Genomic DNA, 22,500 nt, shown 5'->3' with positions numbered 1-22,500 from the left:
TCGCTGCTGCTGCTGGGAGCTGAGGGAGAACACGCTCAGTTATTGGAATTCTTTTTTTTTTTCTAATGAATTAATTCTTCTCATCCAATTTAGGTGAAGATGAAAAGAGAGCAGCGCTGCGAGCGTCAAATTTAGCTTTTTGTTGACCGGGCCGGGGACGTTCTGTTTCTGCTCTGTACGGTTAATATCGGACACTCGTAATATATTATGTTTTTTCCCCTTTTAGGGAGGCTTGTTTACAAAAACCAAACAACGGCAACATAAAGGACATTTCCTGTGAGTGTTATTGGGAATGTTTCATACTCATTTACTGATACGACTGCACAAAGAGCCTCCATATCCCCTCAACACTCATCCACACATGTCCAGCACCCGGCGCACACACACAACCATCTTCCCTCTAAAAGTACAGAACAGCGAGGCCAGCTCAGGAACTCACGCCGCCAGTCACGCATGTAAAGATCCACACGTACAGTCACACTGAGGCAAACAGCCGCCACATCGGAAACAATGCCTCACATCTGACTGAAGGCCCTGCTGCAAACTTTATCATGTGGAAATGATGAAAACAACAAGAATTCATATGAAAATGTGAACAGTGAGGACGAGTGATGCAGCTGGTTGTTCATACAGGCTTAATTTAAGACTTTAAGAAGTTACAGCAACGTTATAAAAATAACATTAATTTCATATTACAAACTTTTAAGACCTATCAGAACCATACTTGAATATTTAAAAACATCTTAGAGAATAAAATTCAGATTACTGGACTTCAGATGTTTTAAGTCTCTTAAGGACCCGTGGAAACGTGTTGAGACCCTGTTCACTCACACAAATATCCAAAAACCAAAATCACATCACAGAGTAATTAAATCAGAAACATTCTGGGCAGGAAGAAAATGATTACATGGCTTCATTTATTATTATTATTATTATTATTATTATTATTATTATTATTATTATTATTATTATTATTATTATTATTATTTTAAAAGCTCTCAAGGATCCTGTGGGGAGAACTAATCCAGTACAAGCTCAGCTAACAGCTAACAAAGCAACACAGTGATTGATAGAGAAATTCATTAACACATTAATATTAATGTGTATTTGTACAAATAGAGTTGTACAGAAGTAAGTGTGAAGTAGAACGCAGTGATAAATTGGCCCAGTAAATATATAAGTCGATATCGAGCTTGTTGTGTTGAAATCTGTATCAGTTTATTGTACACAGATAAAATATGGCTATAGGAAGAATTTATGTTACAGATAGTTTTGAGGGCATCTTAAAAACTGTAAGTATTCTTTACATATAATAACTAAATTTACAGGACACTTTGAAAGAAGCTTTGTTTTGGGATTGGAGTGCTTGACTGGAACCAGCACCAGCACCAGCACCAGCACCAGCACCAGCACCAGAACCAGAACCAGTACCAGTACCAGTACCGGTACAAAGGTAAATGTGTGGACATCAGTAATGAAGTCAGATCCTTATGGGCAAGCTGAGTAACATTTAAAGACTCAAGAGACTCAAGAAAGACTTCTAGAGAGACTTGTTGTGTGAACAGAACTCTGACTCTTGGGATCATTGTTGTTTTATCAACTTCAGGATGAGTTGGCCCCGCCCACACTTGGTGTAAGCCCCACCCACACCGACTACAGATACAGATAGCGATAATGAGTAATTTATAAGTATTTTAGTAACTGCCATAATAAGACTTTTTTATGCTCTTAAATATCGATATTGATTCCAGCTGACTTATTTCCAAAATAAATTCTAATTCAGCCAAAATAATCCTTCGTTTCTTCCTGATTTGGTTTTGCCGTGCTGAAGAATTTGCTCAACAAGAGATTCAGAATTTGGAAACCAGACTGGAAAAAAGGGATTTCTATTGACACTAAGGCAGAGGGCCTGAGAAACAACAATGACAGCTGATTGTATTACAAACAGTGAAATGTTCTCCACCCACCGGCCCGTTTGTGCATTTCTCTTCTGAAAACAAGATTTCAGATTTCAGTAACAGACTAAATGACTTGCTAAAATGGAGAGTATTTTGCAGTGATGTTTTTTTAATTCACTTTTAAGTCTCACAGCCTGTGGCAGGTCAGTCAAAAAGTTAATTTCAGAGTCTGCACACCACACACACACACACACACACACACACACACACACACACACACACACACACACACACACAGAGTGAGTGCACACTGTCAAGTCCTGAAAACAAGAGGGCGTCTAGCTGTTTAATGTCAGAACAATCCGGCCTGGTGCTGTAGCTCAGAGTTCATGGTACAGGGAACATGGAATCCCTTCAGCTCGCCTGCTCGGCGCTGACAAGGTATCTGGCCTCAGATTCATTTAGACAGTCAGCAGAAGACCGCTAAGAGTCAGCTAGCCATCTGGATCAGGCGGTGGTGAAGCAGATATTCACTCGGGCTCACGGGGGGATTCTCTCCCCAAAGACAAAAGCAGATGAGCTCAGCTTTCAGCAGACCTCTGTGTCAGGTTTGGATTATCTCACCTGTGCAATTTGTGTTTCCTCTGCGTTTCTTGCTTCTCCCGTCTGTACCTCACTTACACTGCACCGTATTCTACAAAGACCTTATTCATGTCCGCCTCGCATTTCCTCCAGAGTACATCAGGGTAAGAATCTGTCGACATCTTGAACATATGAAATGCCAGCGAATTCTGGGGTCAAGGTAAAGGTCAAAGTGCTGAAAAGAACCGAGGGTAGAGAGGCCGAGTGTGACGTCCTCACTGGCTGCGACACTTTAAACTGAGCTAGTTTAATGTGTGACTGTAATAAACAGTCACAGGCACAGTGACGGGATGTAAAAGTCCTGACAACCAGTTTCACTCGACCACATTCTGTATTTTTTACTCCATTACAGCTTTATTAAGTGACCAGTTACTTTACAGATCACATGCTGCATCACAGCCAAGCAGCACATTTTAAATTCATTTGTTTTATCAGCAATAATATTTAAATAGTTGGAATAATTGGTCAACCCATAGTAAACAGTATCTTCATATATGTAAATATAAACATATCTGCAATTTATTTTTAATTGCGGTTTTGATATTTAATTGCATCTTTTACAAGAAATAACTTCAGATTTTGGATTAATCACAGCGACCAGTTCAAGTCAAGTCAAGTCTAAAGAATTATTGTGTTTTCTGTGGAATATAACTTCTGTCGTATACTTTAATGAAGTACATATGATTTACTTGTCCAAACGGTGGCTGTTATATGTTAAGTATTTTCAGAATTAAGTTTACGATGTGTCGGTGCGACGGCCTGAATGAGACGCACAGAAACTTCCTCTGTCAGCTCTGCGTCCAGCTTTCATCTTCTTCTTCTTTTTATTTTGGCATGTTTTTCTGCATGCTGACTGGTTGGAAACTAGATTTTTATCCATCTGGTTTTTCTTATCTTGCATTTTTCATTTTCATCTTTTTGGAAATTAAACATGTACAATAGATCATAACTACAAACACGGGAGTTTATTGCTTGTGTTGTTTTTGGCTGCCACTGGTCTGTACAAAATAAAACATGGAAATTACGTTTCAACCAATAAAAGAAATGTATTTAGTGTCAGATGTCCTTCAGAAATCAGGGATTTAAACGTAAACAAATGATAACACGTTATAGTTCATGCAGACATAAAAACATTCCCTCTCTGACAGGAAGGCCACCAGTCGTGACTCGATGACACGGAGATCCGCGGAGGAAAGAAAAGAATCAAAGGGGTTAAATGGATTTGATCTTTAACCGGTTAAACACCTCGACCGGTCCATTATCATAGCTTTTGATCAATTATTCATGGTGGGAGAAGCTCAGCGGGTCAGGTGTTACCTTTGTAAACATTGGCTTCCCGTGCTGGGTGACCATGGTGCACTGATCACAGTCCAGGGTGATGCAGGAGTTGTGGAAGGACTCCTTGGAGTGTTTGAGGATGTAGTGGAGCTCGGTGACCCCTCCCTCGAACACCGTGCTGAAATAACGGGGGATCAACGTCCGGCCGATCGCTGCAGGGAGACAGAGGAGAGGACAGTGCTGCTAAATATAGAAGGAGACCAGACGTGAAAGGATTCAGAGACAGAGAGTTAGAAAAGTGAGAAGGAGGTGACAGTTTTACACACTGACACTAACTCAGAATCACTGACAGACTGCAGTGATGATGGAAGCAGGAGTATTAGTCTGTTATCACTAATACTGCAGAAGTTACTGTACGATCTTAAGGCCACTGATGGCATCACTGTGTTTAACTACACGCTCCCATCATGATTTAAGGTGTGTATAGTGTGAAGTTAGCAGAGATGTTTAGTTTAGCTTGGAATAAATACTGGAGATGTGGACAGAACTAGCCTAAGAGTCTCAGTTCTTAAACTACAAATGATTGATTTTATATCAGTGTCAGTTTGTAAATCACTGAGTTAACTTAATAGTCAATAATAATCAAAATACTATGACTAACTTCTACTGCAGAGGCTCCACCTGCTTACTAGCTGTTACCAACCTCTTAACATCTCAGTGTATTGATTTATTTACTACATAATGATCCATAAAACACACCATCTTTCTGTTACTTACCAATATTATATTTTACTTTTCTGATCATTTTATTTTTTAATGCCCAGGTTTTATGTCTCTGATTCTGATTAAATTTTGTTCCACTTGACTGAGTGAAGAGTTTCACTGTAATTGTTGTGCACATCACAATAAAAGACCTTGAACCTGAACTTAACTCACAAACATGAGTCTGTTTTCAACCTTCTGCTCTAAGTTCAGTTAAAAACAGAAGTCAGACTATTCCTTTAATGTCAAGAGCATGAGCATGTTCTACAAAAATCCTTTTTATTGGACAAAAGAAGCCAAATTTCTTTACAAATTTCTTCCGAGCAATTGTTAATCATTGTGTAAATTAAATCAGCCATACAGAACCTGAAAACTGATGAAGAATAACTAAAGAGGAGCATGTAGCGGGTCATGACATCCAGTATTCTGTGCAGTGAACACAGCGTGTTGAGGTTCGGTACTCAACTCCACCCAACACTTCCACTTCACCTCTACAGACGTTACTGACAGTTATAATCATTCTAGTTTTTGGTGAAGCTACACGAGCTGTGTGACTGTCGATGACAGATATCGTATCATATACTGGACGTTCATCAAGCACGTAAACTACCACATCAAATTCAAGATAATAAACATAGAAGATTTAAAGAACACAGTCCAAGATGAATAAACTGATATCCAGTTTATGTGCTCAGAAAAGCATGATAGCAGAGAAACGTCTTGATAAGGACATCTGCTGTAGATTCATTAATCAAGACAAACAGTGTTGTTGGCCGTCAGATTCTCCTTGGAGGAAGGAAGACCGATCAGATGTTCAAATGAATGAAATTGATTAAATATTTGAGAGCAAAGATGTTCTGCTTCTCCTACCTGACCCCTTCTCTGTCTTAAAAATCATTCTATGAACAGGAGAAAGATTGTTCAGTGGGCTGTCTATTGATTTGACTTTAACTCCTGAACTCATTACAGCGGCTTGTTTAGAATTCGTTCTCTCACCCGGCAGAACACCCTGTAGGTTGTCTTTAACAATATCTACTAAATCCCTAATTTATGTACAAAAACTGTTCATTCATATTCCTCCCTTATCCCGTCTAATTAAAAGCTGAAAAGCCCTCTAATGGGAATAAACAACAAGTGCATAACAATAATCCCACACACATCATGTATAATATTTCTGGCAGTGCTGTAGTGATGATGATGAGGAATCTGAATCAGGAACTCTCCTGCTGATTTGTGGTCAGTTCATGAATCAGGATCCTGAACGCAGTGGAACTATTGGATTGTCTTAAACCTGTTGACCAGCGTACACTGGGCAGCCTTCAGGAAACCTGTTCGCCATCCAAGAAATACTCAAACCATTTATTCCTCTATTGAGTCTGATTTTCCGCTGATACAGGTGTCAAATAAATCTCCGGGTGCAGAGAGCTACATTCAACTCTTTCCAGCACATCAGGAGATTAAAGGGTTTCTCGAAACAACTGACAAAATCATGAATTTGGACCTCTGAGGCCACTTGTTACAAGATGACGCCTCATATTATCCACTCTCTTTTGAATATTGCACATATGAGCGAGGCCGTGCAGGAGAAGGGAGAGAATCTTCTCATATTTTTCAGAATAATATGATTCTATGACTAAGTTTAGTATTAAACTGAATTATTAAGATGGACAACTCTTGCAGTGCAAACTTTCTGCAGAAGCCTAAAGAGACAATGAACAGGCTGCATGATGAAAACTGTAGGAGGAGTCAGGGAGGCAGAGCGTGTTCGGTGTTTTACAGCCCTCAGGCTTCGTCTGGTTTCCATCTCCTCTGTGTTAGCTGGCTTCAAGGAGAAGAATGGATGATACACAGAGAGAGAGGCTTACACTTCCCATTACATTATGGATGCACTCTGATGGCATGCAAGATTCCTGAATACTTATTTTATACCATAAAAACAAGTCCTGAAACGCCTTTTCTTCCTATTCTGAACTTATATGGTAGAAGTTTATCTTGATGAAAGCCTACTGTTACTAATTAGGCAAGAATTAAAATGTAATTTCACACAGGAGCTCCTCATTAAGGGTTTGAAAGCATTTTTAACAAAACCAAACAAAACCAGCCAGTGTCTTTAGCAGCCACACATCACACTGAACCTCAGCTGTGCAGCTTCAGGCTGCTTTTGTCTCAGAGCTCCTCTTCTTCTGTAACACCGGTGAAAATCCCCCGACCACCCCACTAAGAACCTGAATCCTGCTACAGACATCTTCTATCCACCAGACCAGAGAGAAGGAGGTCCAGCTCCTTCATATATTGAGCTCTATCTGTCATTACAGCTCTGGGATATTAACATAAATCAACTTAACACAACCAGCCATGAAACCAGAACACAAAATATCACAAGATCTTTTTAAAGAAAGGTAAGACTGCAACTGAAGACTTGTTTTAGTGTCAATTCATCCGTGGAGTATTTTAATCTTTGAATATCAGAAAATGTGTAAAAAAAAAAAAATCATGTTGGTCTGTCCCAGAGTCTAAGGTTACTTGTTCAAATGTTGAGTTCTGCCCTCCGATCAGTCACAAACCACAAAGATATAAATCTGCTGTCAAAGAAGATTGAGAAATCAAAATGTCATATTTGAGGTGCTGGAACAACTAAATTCTGTGGTGTTCTGCTGAAAATACGAACCGAAACAACATGATCGAACTATAAAAAATGACCATTTTTCGGTGGATGGACCAGCAAATAATCTTGTAATTGTTTCAGCCTCACAGAAGAGTGTGGCTGTAGTGAATACTTCATTACACGACTCGTTGAGATGGATATTTAGCAGTGTGGGCGCAGCTTTATTTCAAAATAATGTGAGGTGAAAGTATAAAATGAGATGTTAATGCACAGGAGTTACTCAGAATATAAAGCGAGATACTCTTCAATGTACAACTTAATATGTAAATCAGGGATTCTGCACAGCAGCAACAGAGAGCAGCTGCGTCAAACAGCTTTCACTTGGGACAGAAATTGCAGCCTCTTCTGAAAACTGCAGAGCTCGATATTGCAGTTTCTGTTACTTGTTGAGCAGCTGTGCACACGCAATTTGCAGAACAACCCATACCATCTACAACACCACATCTGAGCAGCACATTCCTCCTTAAAGAGCCTGTTTCTTTCCCTCGCCTTTATTTTCCAGCTATAGGGTCTCTGCTGAACACAGATACTCATTTTCAGCACAGCTCTGCTTCACACTCCTGCACACAGACACGGCTGAGAGCTGCACTGCGACCACAGGCTTCATCCAAACATCACCGGGCCGTTCCACCTCAGCAACTTGACTTGCTCAAGGGCAGCGTGAGCAGTTACTGGAGGGCAAAGTCCTACACATTCACTCAGATGCAAAGGGGATCCGAACAAGCAACTGTTTGGTACTCATCTGATATTTGTAGCACTGGCTGCTAACTTCTAATGTCTCCTCTTTTAAACATGTAGATGCCATCTTTTTCTTTTTTATGCAATCTTGTAACTCGTCTCTCATGTGATCACAAGACACCTGAGCAACACACTGATAGTGTTGCAGTGTCCCAGTGTTCCCTGTATATACAGATCATTGTTTGCACAAGATCACGTCTATATGTATATATGTATATACACCTTTATTAGATTCTATTTCTTATCTTTTTATTTATATTGTTGATTTTTTTTGCTATTGTTATTATCTTTTTTAATATTCTGGCTGCTGTGACACACATTTCCCTATAAGTGGGACATTAAAGAATTACTGAATCTGATGCTGATTCTGACAACTACAGGATACATACGGGTCGGACAGTAACGGACAGCCCTGTGTTTAAGGTAAGAGGTGGTTGAATGTTGAGTCTCAGCTTCAGTTCAGTGTGTTTGAGCCTGGCTTCAGCTGGGCCACCCTGTGTTCCTCCTGCTGTGTGGCCTCTGTGCTGGCATCCCTCTGCGTCATCGCAACAGCCTCATTAAAATAAATGGGTGCTGTGGTTTTTTTATGTAGGTTTAATGTCACTCTGAAAAATGCCTAAATCCGTGATTCCAAGCCAGAGGTACTCACGGGAGCTCTACTGCAGCTACCACCATGTAACCTGGAGGAGCCTGGCTCATTTCAAAAATAACTGAAAAATATATTATGGTACAAAAACAACAATAATTCCACATGTGTGTGTTCAGAGGGATGAACAGGATGTGTTGAGGCTGATATTGGTCCCATTGTTTAGTTACAACAGCCCGCCTGCTCGTCAGGTCTCTTTCCACCGTGACGGTCTGCTGACATCATGTCGACCTGTGCGACATCAAACTTCATACTGGATCTGAGTTTCAATCAAATCAGGCTGCAACAATTAGACATGATTTGTCAGTTGATATGGAATTATGCATCTATTAAACACATAATTACTACTGGGATAATCATTTCAGTCATATTTCAAACTTCCAGCTTCTTACAGGAATCGCTGCTCTCCTTTTCATTTCTGACAGCAGATGAACAGTCTGGGTTTGGACCGCTGGTTTGCACAGAAGAAGCAGTTTGGAAAAAATTTGCAGAGCAGTTTATTAAAATTTTTGACGTGTTACAGACTGATGATTGTTGAATGACTGGCTGATTGAATGATTAATTGATTAATTACTTTTCCTTTTTTGGCCTCTGATGTCTGACATGTCAGATCAAGTCGGCTTAAAGTATCTTAAAATGAATAAATGAAAGGTCAGAGAGCTGCGCTGCAAATGCAAATCTGAGCGAGCCTCCTGGTAAAAAGCATAGAGAGAGCCAAAACATCTGCTGTTCCAGGGTGTCTGTATCCATTTTTATACAATTAAAAGTGTTAAATTACATCCAGTTTAAAATCAGTTCAACAAACACATTTGGATAATGAGGTGTCGATGAATGAGTGCTTGAGCTCATTTGACAGGGCGCCAGTCCGCCAGGTACAAATGGTTGAGGAACCCTGTTAGCGACTCTTCATCACCGGCTTTTTTCTTTGTTTTCTTTTCTTTTTAACATCATTGGTTCAAGCTGGAATGAACCCTCTAATCCACTAAGTTTCAGTGACCCGGTCTACTCATTGAGCCTCGCCGCACTATTAAATAACTGCAAAAACAAAACAACCATAAATCCTGACTTTGGGATTATGAAGGCGAGCACGTTGGGATTTCCTTTAGCCTCTCGTTCCTCGCCGGGTGGAACAAGTCTCTCTGTTCCGCTACGTTTTGCTGCCCGTCAAATCTCCATCATTAGAACACTGCGGGGAAAAAAATGGGGACGGCCACATTATCCAGCAGCACATGGCCTCTGATTTCAAGCAGAAATAATCCATCTTAGAGTCAACACTGTGTTGGCTAGAATTATGCTCGCTCTCCCCTTCCCCCAGGGTGGGTGGGTGGTCAGGAGGAGGTATGTGAGTGGAGGAGGAAGAGGAGGAGGAGGGGGGCGGAGGGGGGGAGAAGCCTGGGAATAAAACTTCATTTAGAAGTGAAATGTCCCCAAAGACAGTGGCTCGAGAGGCTCCTGAGGTCAGACCTGGATGGTAGAGTCTGAAGTGAGAGAGAGGGAGGGAGAGATGAGGATGATGTTGGGTGAGGGTGTGGGGGATATGGAAGGGGGGAGGCAACAGGGAGAGGGGGGTGCACCCGTGACTGGCATGTTTTTCAAATTCGATAAAGTCAGGCATGACTAAATAACACATAAAATGTTTGGCATCGTGAGCAGTGGCTGAGGGAGGGAGGGAGGAGGAGGAGGGAGGAGGGAGGAGGGAGGACGGAGGAGGGAGGAGGGAGGAGGGAGGAGGGAGGAGGAGGGCGAGCTGCAGCGTCCGCTCGGTGTGGAGGACTGTGTAAATGATGCTCTCTCTCCCTCTCTCTCTCCTCTCTCTCCTCTCTCTCTCCTCTCTCTCCCTTTCTCTCTCTCTCTCCTCTCTCCTCTCTCTCCCTTTCTCTCTCTCTCTCTCCTCTCTCCTCTCTCTCCCTTTCTCTCTCCCCTCTCTCCCTTTCTCTCTCTCTCTCTCCTCTCTCTCCTCTCTCCTCTCTCTCCCTTTCTCTCTCCTCTCTCTCCCTTTCTCTCTCCTCTCTCTCCTCTCTCCTCTCTCTCCCTTTCTCTCTCCTCTCTCTCCTCTCTGTATCTCCCTCCCTCCCTCCCTCCCTCGCTCAGCCTCCACCACGGTTGAAAAACAAAGTACATCTAGGAGTGGAGCTGACTGCTAATGCGGAGGAGCTCTGAGGAGACGAGGGGGAGGAAAGGAGGGTAGAGGGGGAGGAGGGGGAGGAGGGGGAGGAGGAGGAGGAGGTATGTGGTGGTGGTGGAGGGGGGGGTAGAGGGATTGGGACAGAAAAAATGAGCGAGGGATGAAAGAGAGAGAGAAACAGAGAGAGAGAGGGAGGGAAGATGAAAACATAAGGGCTTGTCAATGAGGGAGAGAAGGCTCACTGAGGGGTAATGGGAGGGAGAGACAGCATGGGAGGGTGAGACAGCCAGAGAGAGAGAGGGGGAGACAGGAGAAAGGAGGGGGGATGCTCAGGTGATACGCAGAGCTGCTTCTTGCCCACCTCACCAAGCCGTGCAGGAGTTCTGGTTGTGTCTTCTCAACCAAAACTGTCCTAATAAAACCCAGTGTGCATAACCCAGGGTGACAGAGTGATAGATAAGCATGTAATGGCAGCCATGCTGGCAAGTTTTGGATCATTTCAAGCGCAGTAGTCTTGTCTTTGCTCTTCAAATGTTTTCTCGGCTGCCTCGCTCAGTATTTACATTGTAGGCAGACACTTTCTGTGAGTTCTTTAAGTGAGCAGACCTTGTTGTTCTGCCCAAGGGCATCTGTAAAGGACGTGACGATGATTAAACCAGCGACATGTCAGGTACATGCTTTAATCACTGACTGTAGAATACAGGGACGGAGCTTTCCAGTCAGCAACAACTCTGATTTAAGAAACACGTCTGATTGTGTGTGAGCTCATGAGAAAACGACCACACCAAGAAATCTCACGGTCACAACGGTACATTTTAAAAATGATCACAGTAAAGCAGGCGATGAAGCAGCTTTGGGGCGTGGCTTCCTTGTGATTGACACTCTCTCTACCACTGCGTGTCCTTGAAATCTCAGCCAGACCCAATCAGAATATCCTCCCAAGCCCCGCCCTCTCTTCCAAATATGGTCACTTCTGGCTTCAACAAACCTACATGGCTGTAATGCCAAACTGAAGGCTTCAAACAGCAGGTTTACACTTTGTTTTAACATCTTCCACTAGTTCTCTCTTGTTAACTGTCCATCTACAGCCTTTAGAAATTAACAGATAAAAAATAATTATTCGACTTAAATGAAATTAAGTGTTAGATGCAGCCTGACAACAGTCCAGCGTGATGTGTACAGACCGTCTGCGTCATCCAGCATTCAGTCTAAGAATAATCAAAGATGACTGAGATGCACAGTTACCTGCTTCTCATGTCTGATACAACAAGATAACCGATAATTTCACACTTTTGTATTTCAATTAAGAAGCTGATAGCATGTCATTTAAACACACCCGAGTGTCAGAAGGGCCGAGGTGGAGTAAACAAACAAGTCACTATGTAAGTGCAGCAGGTTTAACTCTTCTTCCTCTTCTTCTTCTTCTTCTTCTTCTTCTTCTTCTTCTTCTTATATTTTACTGAAGTATCTACGAGCAACTTAAAGTGCATCTCACCACCAACTGTGCTGGGCCATATAGATGCTTCACTTGTAAAGTAAATGAAAGTTATTTGGCTCATCTGTATCAGCTATAATTTCCTTATAGCCCAAAAATAGTCGTTAATGTAAATTTCCGGCTTGGTATTCAGCTCCGAAACAATTTAAACCAGAGAAAAGCATTTGAGATGCTGGAACTGAAAAGCTTTTTAGATGTTGAATAATTTTATTCTGACAGCAACTAATGATTATTTACATTATCTATTCATTTGCCCAGGATTTTCACAAGTGATCAATTAATCATTTAGTCGATAAAATGTCAATTTCTTTAAGTTCAAGATGAAATATTTAATGATCCTGTGTTGACAGTCTAAAGACCAAAGAATCAGTTTTACATGGTGATGTTTACATATTTAAAAGGCTAAAAACTGCATTTTACCACCATGAAAAATAATAATTAATCAATTATTTTTCTGCTAATCAAAAAACTGATCAGTCAACTAATCATTGCAGCTCTGCTTTCAACCAACTAAGTGAAGTTTCAGTGAGGACGCATCCGAAGAAAAACTTTCACACTTACATAACCAGTGGGAGAAGAAAGTTTCAACTCCACATGAAAGTCTTAACACGAGAACAGTCAAATGAAGTGAACAGTGAAGATGTACCAGTGCAGACAGAAGGAGAACTCCACAGTGACACCATCATTCACCACAGTGCCTGAGAGAAGCAGCCTCATCAGCCTCATGTTGCAGCCCCGCGTCGAAACCGCTATCATTTATCTTTTAATAGGCAGCAGATTACACACTCACCAACAGCGCCAAAGACAAACACACTTCAGACAAAGAATGACCAAAAAACGTGCATGGAGTCCAGACGAGATGAAAAATACTTGTTGGCAATCTTATTTTCTCTTCTTTTCTCTCTCCGTCTCTCTTTTTGACGTTTTCTTCTCCCTGCATCGTGCTGATTGGCCCGTCTTCAAACGCGGGGCACTCCAGAGATACAGATTAGCTGGCACTTGTTTGGGTGAACACAACAAGCAGCATATGCCTCTCAAGTAACGTGTACCCAAACATGCAATTTACAAATAATTAACGTGGTGTTAATTAGTCACATTAATTCATGCCACTTTGTTGGGATCGTTTCCCCCCGTCGGTCCCCAGGACTCCTGCCAGCAACGACAGCCAGCGAGACGGCAAGAGCGAATTTTTCTGCTCTGAAGCGAGAGCAGGGCGTCAGAAGAAAGACGGGTCGGTGCTGGCTGGTAAATACACACTGACACACACACTGTGTTCAGAAAGACACTCAACCACATGCAAATAGTTAACGGTCATATGAACACATGCGCACACCCACACATCAGACCAACAACCACCCTGTGTGCAGATGTGTGTGTGTGTGTGTGTGTGTGTGTGTGCTCATGTATGAGATAAGCTCAGGAAACTTTATTCTATCATTTTCTCAACAAATCCATTCAGAAGACCAAATCCGTCACTGCGCCAGTCCGTCTCTCAATACTGTCGACTTCCCTGCCCGTCTGTGGCGTTCAGCCTCGAGCACATTCACTCCTACTCATGACACACAGTCAATCTAATATCGCTTCTTTCCTAACAAAGCAAAATCATGTTGTTAAGCAGTCTGGCAGACAGGAGGAGTACAGGTGCATGTGCTCACTGTGTTAATATAAAGTACAGCTCACCAGTTCATCAGCCAGTGAAACAGGGACTGATTTATTTTAATAGTTTGTGAGCGGCTGAGCTACACAGAGATAAGATGGATCACACTCTGGTTACACAGACGTTGAGTTATTTTAGTGTAATCAACTTACAATTTTAAAAAAATGGCGATGTTTAAAAAATAACAGGCTAAATTTCCGGCGCCGGCTGCGACCGGTGACAGCGTGGAGCCCAGTACGACACAAACAGTGGCATTACATGCTTATCTATCACTCTGTCACCCTGGGTTATTCAACAGTGTGAGTCCAACCTCCCAACAGAAACAGTCACACAAGAACTTTGCTTAACAAAATTAAACTTGATCAGCTAGATGTGCAGTAGACGTGCCAAAGGAACAGTACAGATGTACATCTGTGTACAGATCAGATATATATGACTTATGGTATGAAATCAATCTACAGAATAATGATTGATCAAGACAAAGAATCTAAAGATTTCTTCTTCTGATGATTTTCAAAATAAAATGCATTGAATGATTTGAGTGTAACACTGAACCTGAAGCCAGCTCGAGTCTCTGTATGTGTGTAAGAACATCACGAAGGACTCGAGGGCAGTTTGTGTTCTACTTAACATTACACGCATGTGTGAAGGAATCTTATGTGTGTGTGTACTGTATGTGTGTGTGTGAGAGAGTGTGTGTGTGTGTGTATCCTATACATACGACATGCTTTGTGTGATGCTGCCTCTGCTTGTGTTTCTTATCTGTGTGTCAATTGACGTTTGTGGTGCTCAGGAGTGTTGTTCTCCTGTTGTCCATTCTGACACCATCACACACACACACACACACACACACACACACACACACACACACACACACACACACACACACACACACACACACACACACACACACACACACACACACAGCATATACAGTACATGTGCAGTAATGATGCACAGAGGGAGTACGGAGGCAGCTAGGTAAACAATATTCACGCCCACCCACAGGAACAAAAGTAAATTCATGTAAACATGCAGAGAGGTGTGAGGGAAGAAGTGAACAGTGTCGTCGCCTCTTCCTTCTCTCCTGAGGAAACAAACCGTTCATTAATATTTGTAAAGATTTTAATGGAACGTTTGTTGTTGAAGCAGCACCTGTGAATGATGTGATGCATCTGAAAGTATTGTTTTTGTTTTTTCCTTGAATTAACTTGTTTATTTACACTGTATATTACATTCCTCAGGGCTGGGCAACATATCGATATATTAATGATATGAATCTATGTATTGTCTCAGATTATGACATCAGTGTTGTCTTGTCCTGGTTTAAAGGTTTTATCACAGTGAAGTGATTTTCTGAACATACCAGACTGTTGTACTTGTTCTAATACATTAAATCCATATTACTGATGAAAAATCTCATCCAAGGCACTTCATCCCCACCAGCTCACCTGCTGTATGCACTGAGGGCAGACATGAGCTTCGAACCAGCAGCTGAAGGTCTACATATGAGTCAGGAAAGAGCAAATGCAGTATAGTTCTGCAGCTCCAGAGTGTCATGCATCAATCACTGAGCATCAATCCCATTTTTCCTGAAGTTGAGAGTAAGACGCTGGAACCATGACTGGAGGAAATAGTCACAGCTGTAGAAGAGAGCGTGGCAGGCTGACACAAAACGCTCTGCACGTGGCAGCAAACACAAGAGGAGTTCCACTCTAAAAGAAAGTCATTACCGGGAAGTCATTACTTAAAGTTCATCATCCAATATCTGTAAAATATAGACAGTCTTCTGTGTTGAGGGGTAATCATTGTGTGAGCCACAGATTAAAGCTACTTCTATCCTTTGAAAAGTACCTTCATTTGTGTCCAATTTGGTGCTATTAATCATTTCTGCAAGAAAAAGGTGCCGTCGTTTGTTTTTTTCTCAATGGCATTATCTCAATAAGGAATGAGACTAGTCAAATCAAGAACGCCCAGACTTGTCAGCACTGTTCGTTCCAACCTGTCCGGCTAGTTGATGACTAAACTGCACGCTGGTACAGTCAAATTAAAACGCGGGGGGAGAAAAAAAAAAGTCGGGAGATACTCAGTGGGCGATTATGCAGCAAACGCAGCTCTCCGCAGTGCAGAAGAGAAAAGGATGGAAATGAGAAGGGGGAGAGCAAGCAGAAATGTTCATGATCCATAATGTCTGCATCCTGCAAATATTCATCAGACCATCGCAGGCTCACTTTGATGGCCAGGTGGAGCTCAAGAGATCGAGCAAGGCACTCACAGGTTGGGGGTTCAATTTTCTTAGAGGTTTAGTGGAAAGTCGGGGGAACGAACATTTACAGGGAGGGAGGGAGCTTCACTGTGTGGCCTCCTGCATTAGTCCTCACTAACATCAGATCCAGATTTTATTTCCTCAATTTAAACATTTAAATCTTGTCGGAGTGTTTAATGTCAACACAACAACAGCGTGCTATTTACAGCATGTGCCCTTTAACTTTTAATTTTAGGTGATGCAAATAAAACTGACTTGACTTCAGCATTTAACTTTGTAAGAAGCTCAAAAATGTCTCGAACATGAAGCACTCAAAATGTTAAAGACTCAACAGCACAAGCCTCCAAATTCAGTATCAAGGTTTCAGTCACTGAGTAGCTACAGAACATGGACAGACCAGATGATGGTCTGACCCATCGTCACATCAGATATTTAACATTTCTCAGAATAAACACTGTTGAATCTGATGAGATGATCTTACTCAAAACAAAACAATTATTAATATCTTATATTTCAGGACCACATCTTGGACTTCGGAAAACACTGATTTTCCACATTTTCTTCCATTTCTTCAACCAAACAATTACAAATGAATCAATGAAATGATCACCAGATTAAATGAACTGTTAGTTGCAGCAGGCTTGATAAGATAACACTCCTGTATCTGCAGGGAACAAACGCAGTCCTACGTTGACGTCGTCTCTTGTTGTGATGTTATCTTTTCACTATAATGATGTGCTGTATGTTTTATGTCACATCGCATCGCATCAGGCTAAATAAAGAGCAGATACAAACAGGCGGTTGGGGTTCGTGTCAGCAGCCAACATGAGGACTGACACACGTTCTCCCAGCGGACTGTCTCCATTCTAACACTTCTGATCTTCATCTTTACATTTTAAGACATTCAGCTCTCTGGCCGAGTGATTCAAGTCCCAAGTGGTTAAAATAACAGAGTGGGGATTTAGTCTCTCTCTTGAGGATAATCTCTGACTTTCCAGTGTCTGAATGGTTTCTGTAACCTCCTCCACCTCGTAACGGATCCATCAGGTTAGGCTAAAGCAAACAGATTATGGAACCTGTAAAACGGAGTGGATCAACAGACTCCGATGGGTCACATCGATTCATTTTTTCAGCCTGTGACGTGTGTGAAGACCAGTGTTCACTTGGACCTACAGAATATATTGTGATCAATAAGCTAAGCTAAAAATACTATCAAAATCAATTATTGCTCCTTGCTGTGAGCTACTGTTGATGATCGGGGAGAGGAGAGATGCATGGATGAGAAACGAGCTGACATATTGATCCGTGGGTTTAATCGATGGTTGAGCAGAGCCTACACTACTTGGCAAACAAATGTCTGTCTTCATTGACTCATATCTTTATCTAAATACCCATCATGAGCCACCATTACCGGGTCAGCGGGGAGGGGTATTAGATCATCGGCAAACTGATTAAGTTAACTGTTTGTCAAGCCTCTGACAAACAGGATTGTCACAAAGAGCTTCACAGAGGACACGAGAAGAGAGGAGACAGAAAAGGCCGACAACATGCTAACGATCACTAAAGGATCAGTTCGGGTATGAACTTTGACAAAGACTTTTCATTTTGTGCCAAATGTTTTACGTCACTGTAAAAGATCAACAGTCTACTCCAACCTGACTGAAGGTTACGCTGAGTTAAAGGAGGTCTCGCTCTCAGAGACCATGTGGACTCATCAGGACCTGCTCGTGTGTTGGATGGTAAGTTTCCAATGCTGTTAGCAACTGAGGACCATGAAGGCAACATTAAGCTCGGAGGAAATATTTTTTAGAAACAAACACAAACACAGCAAATCTCCTGTTTACTACAATCCCTGTTCTCCATCGTAATGAACCAAACAACAGAAACACAACGATCGCAGCATGGAAACAGTCTCATCATTGTTGTTGCTTCATTTGTGAATTACTGATATTTTCACCTATTCTGACTTCAAAAACTACACAAACAAAAAAAACAGACGGGAAAAAACTCTCCACAGGTTCCTCAAACCTTCAGTTACATCTTTCAGTTTGTGGTTCTGACAGATTCACAGACCAAAACTCAAAGATGAAACGTTTATTGTAACAAGAGACACCAGATTATACTCCACATGATTCATCCTCGATCGAAACAGCTTCACACTTGATCTGCTTGATTGTGTTCGATACATTCATTTAGTGTTGCATGGTGCCATGACTTCCAGGACGAAGACACTCGTTATCTTTTAGAATAGAATACATGTTTACTGTCATAGTTTCAAAACCAATGAAACACAGTTAGTTAGAGTCACTGTGAGCTGCGGAAAGAGTTCCACACTTTTAAGGTTCCACCAGAGAGACGTCTGATCCTGGACAGAAGAGAGGGAACCATTCCTGCACCCACCAGCTCTCTGACGGAACATCTGGAGCGTAAGTTTTACTTTCAGCCTGAAATCTGCCAGTTTCCATATTCACAACAACAACACACACACTGCACACAGTGACTGGAACTGTAGCGTCCTGCAACACTGGAGGAAGGGTTACACACAATAATAACACATAAACACACCAGCAGCCTGCACACACACACACTCACACACACACACACACACACAAACATACACACACACATGCATGCGCACACACACATGCACACACATGCATGCGCACACACACATGCACACACACGCACGCGCACACACGTGCGCACACACACACACACACTCCAACACACACCAGAATGTGGGAATCACTGCCCAGAACATGAAATATTCATCAGTCATAAAACTTTAATTCAATCTCTCTCTCTCTCGCCCTCTCTCTGTATTTCCTGTCATTTTGGGGGCTGCTGTTTTCTGTTGTGTGAGGTAAACACTCCCCCACTGCCCTGCAACACACAACGATAATAGATTTCATTAAAACCCCTTTTGCACAATTGTCCAAACTCACGAGCCAAAGCACATCATTAAGACGCGGCTACATTTCAGACGGAGGAGACCGGCGTTCACGTAGTTCAAAATTACATTTCAGAAAGGAAAGCTGCCGGGTGGCAAAGACAGGAGCCCGAGTTTAATACTGTGCTGCTGTTATCAGAGCTGCTCCACTCCAGCCAAGAATTCAAACATAACCGTATAATCATACCAATGATTGCTCGTATATAAAAAAGAAATTAATCAGTGGCATTTATGTTCTTATGTAGTGATATCACACAGCAGCAATGAGCTGAGGTTCAGTTTAAACACCATCAACATTACATCAACTCAAAGGCACCACAGTGGATTAGAGCCTGACCAAAGACAACAACTTAAAGGATCTTACATGATGGAACGCCGGCAGAAGTTTCCTCGTTCTTAAACAGCACATTTCCATCATGTCGAATGTCCAAATCCTTAGTCACACATGTTTTTATCATGGCTGTGTGTTGCTAAGACTCAATACAGGTCAAAGCTCCTGTCAAGTCTTCACATTCAGTCATGATCAGAGTTATACACAATAAAACTAAAGTTCTCCTGCTGAAATATTACTTCACTAATGATTATTTTCATTATCAATTCATTTTCTGTTTTCTTTTTTCTTGAGTAATTGGACAATAAATTGTTCGCAAATGGTGAAAAAATGTCCATCACAATTCCCCAAAACCTCAAGGTGACATGTTTTTAAAGAAAAGTGATTTTATTGGACACAGAGGACATCAGTGCAGCTGAGTCAGAGAGCGGTCGGTGCTACCTGAGGAAACATGCTGACGGCTGCTCATCAGACTCTTAATCGTCCCGGAGAAAAGTCTTAAATTATCTGTTCACTATCAAAAGTAATTTTCTGGCAAGAAAACACTGGGTCAACAGATTATCGGCCTGACTGATTATTGGATCTGATATTATTAATTTTTCTGATGTCGATGACTCATCTTCTACTTATTAAATCATGGCAGGAATAAAAGCAGGTGTTTCAGAGCTGACAGGTCCTTTAAGTGCCTGCATGTAACTGTGAAGCTGTAATCATGATTTATTGTGAATGGAGTAGAAAAAAAAAACTGATATATGTTGCTGGTGGACACACACAGTCCTTTCAGAAGGAACATTATGCCACATCGCAAAAAAATATCCATTAAGAATATTTCTGCAAATTAGCATACAAACCTCAATTTTATGAGACAGAGTTGATGTTCGGGACGTGAAGAGTAAGAAAGCAGAAAGACGACTGACATTCAACTGTCTCGATACTTGTAATACAGATATTTATGTATGTATGTGCTGTTGGACAGATTGCCTTCATGTTGAGTTTACTGTCTGAGCAGTACAGTAACACTGTGTGACTTCACTGAGAAATGCCACACAGCTGTAACGAGGTGGACCAGCCGTCCCTCCCTGCAGTCTTATAACAGCGACCAGGCGCAGGGCTGAGGTGGAGACATTCAGGACACAATCTTCTCTGTGCACAATGCTGCAAAATGTCACATACGTTATTATGTGACTTCAGTGCCACAGTGGCCACTTCCAGCATGGACAGCATGTCTCTCACAGCTAAACTAAACATTTGGAGTGTTTGAGTTCATAGAGCATTTTTTTAGTATTTATAAACCTTATATTTATTAACCAAACCTCCTCATAGTACATTTTCCAGGTTTTGAAATGAAGAAATAATCAAATAAAAGCCAAGAAAAGTGTTTTCAGCCAAATCCTGCTGGTAATTTACAGAGGAAGAAAATCAAGATACTGTATGTCTTTGTCTCGTTTTCTCAACATCTGCAGACCAGTTCCGGCTGAACGGACCTCTCTCATTCTGACTTTCCCAGCAGAAATCTGGGAAGGAGAGGAAGAGAGAGATAAGGACGAAAGTGTAACGAGAGAAAAAAAACAGCAAAGCAGAAAGACAGAAAGAGAGAGAGACACATCTCCAGTCACCCTCATCCAACCTCACGCCACGCGTGGATGGTGACTGTTTGGGCAGAGAGGGGAGCAGGAGGGAGAGGATGGGGGAGGGGTGAGGGGAGAGTCGGAAGTGTTTGGGATGGAGGGGGGTAGGTCCCCCCGAGGCCAGCCCTCATCCCCTCTTCACCTCCATCCATAATTCAACAGGGGCCACCCCCCTCCAGCCACACCGACCCCCAGGGCGCAGCTCCGCAGGGAGGACACAACACGCAGAGGAGGAAGAGACAAAGACACACCTCCATCGCCACAACAAACAAACAGTGGACCGAAACACTGCCGAGGAAAATACCAGAACTCAGCGCTGAGACGCATCAGACGGTGAGTCGAACTCCCGTCACACAGACGGTGAAGGACAAAAGTGGAGTATCGTCCAACACTGCATGACGTTGAGTGGTTAATAAGACGCCAAACACTTGATCACAAGATCCTCATAGAGTGAATTAACACACACACACACACACACACACACAGTCTGAGTGTGACTCAGACTCCTGGTGAGCCAGAATCAATGGTAATGAGCATCGCTTTGCGCTGTTTGGCCTCTGATAATCGAGCTCTGATCTCAAACAGGAAGTGATACCTGCCTGACTCTCAGCAGCTCCCCTGAGGGGGGATGATGATGATTATAGGTCCAATCTGAAGGAGTCACTGGTTTTATACTTTTTAAAATTAATACTCTCTACCCACTGTGATGCAACTATAGGCTAAAACATTAAAACAGGGCACCACACATAAACCACCTAAACAAGCTTCTTATTCTGCATCAATAAATGAAACGTTTGGATTTAATGTTGACCAGATTATATTTTCTATCAGCAGAACCAAATGGACCGGACGTACATGCTAAACTAAGAGACCGCTGTTGACATCTCCTGTGTTTTGTCTGCTTGTGAGAACTGAAGTTTGATTTCAGGCCACTAAAGGTGATGTGGTCTTTAAAACGCACTCTGAGAAGCCCCTCCTGCTGAGTGGATTCAGAATAAGTAGCTATTGTCTCATTTCACGGTCAAATTTAAGGTAAGAAACACATGGGAGCTACTGAGACCATGTCCACATGTAATGAAATCGGCATCGTTTCAAGAATATCTGTGTCCAAATGGATCCATTGTTAAGTTCATATTCCAGCCTATAGGTGGCTCTTGAAATTTACCAAAATGGAGAAGAAGAGACGGAGCATGCTTATAAAGCTTGTGCACTGTAAACAAACAGACAGTAGAAGGAGAAACTGAACACAACAAGAAGAAGACAATAATCCTTTTTCGCTCAGCGTAGTGGCAGAGGAGCAGAATATTTTTAGTAACCCTGAAAGGCTCAAAATCATCTGCTGCACGAACACGAGCATGCTGTCCGCCATTGTTGTTGTTGTTGTTATGACACATTGTGGGGTTCAGAGGTCAAAGGCTA

The 22,500-nt window shown here is 42.1% G+C and overlaps 1 protein-coding gene across 7 annotated transcripts in view; it reads right to left on the bottom strand.

Moving 5' to 3' along the window:
* ldb2a (LIM domain binding 2a) overlaps positions 1 to 22,500 on the bottom strand; it is a 99,821-nt gene that overhangs the window by 34,035 nt on the left and 43,286 nt on the right. For all 7 annotated transcript variants that reach the window (XM_037077897.1, XM_037077899.1, XM_037077898.1 and 4 more), the window contains exon 3: positions 3,858 to 4,030. In XM_037077897.1, the coding sequence (XP_036933792.1) occupies positions 3,858 to 4,030 (173 nt within the window). The remainder of the gene's footprint in view (positions 1 to 3,857; positions 4,031 to 22,500) is intronic.

Source organism: Acanthopagrus latus, chromosome 18 (assembly GCF_904848185.1).
Source record: "Acanthopagrus latus isolate v.2019 chromosome 18, fAcaLat1.1, whole genome shotgun sequence".
Taxonomy (NCBI): Eukaryota; Metazoa; Chordata; class Actinopteri; order Spariformes; family Sparidae; genus Acanthopagrus; species Acanthopagrus latus.
This window is presented reverse-complemented; position numbering and strand designations above follow the sequence as displayed.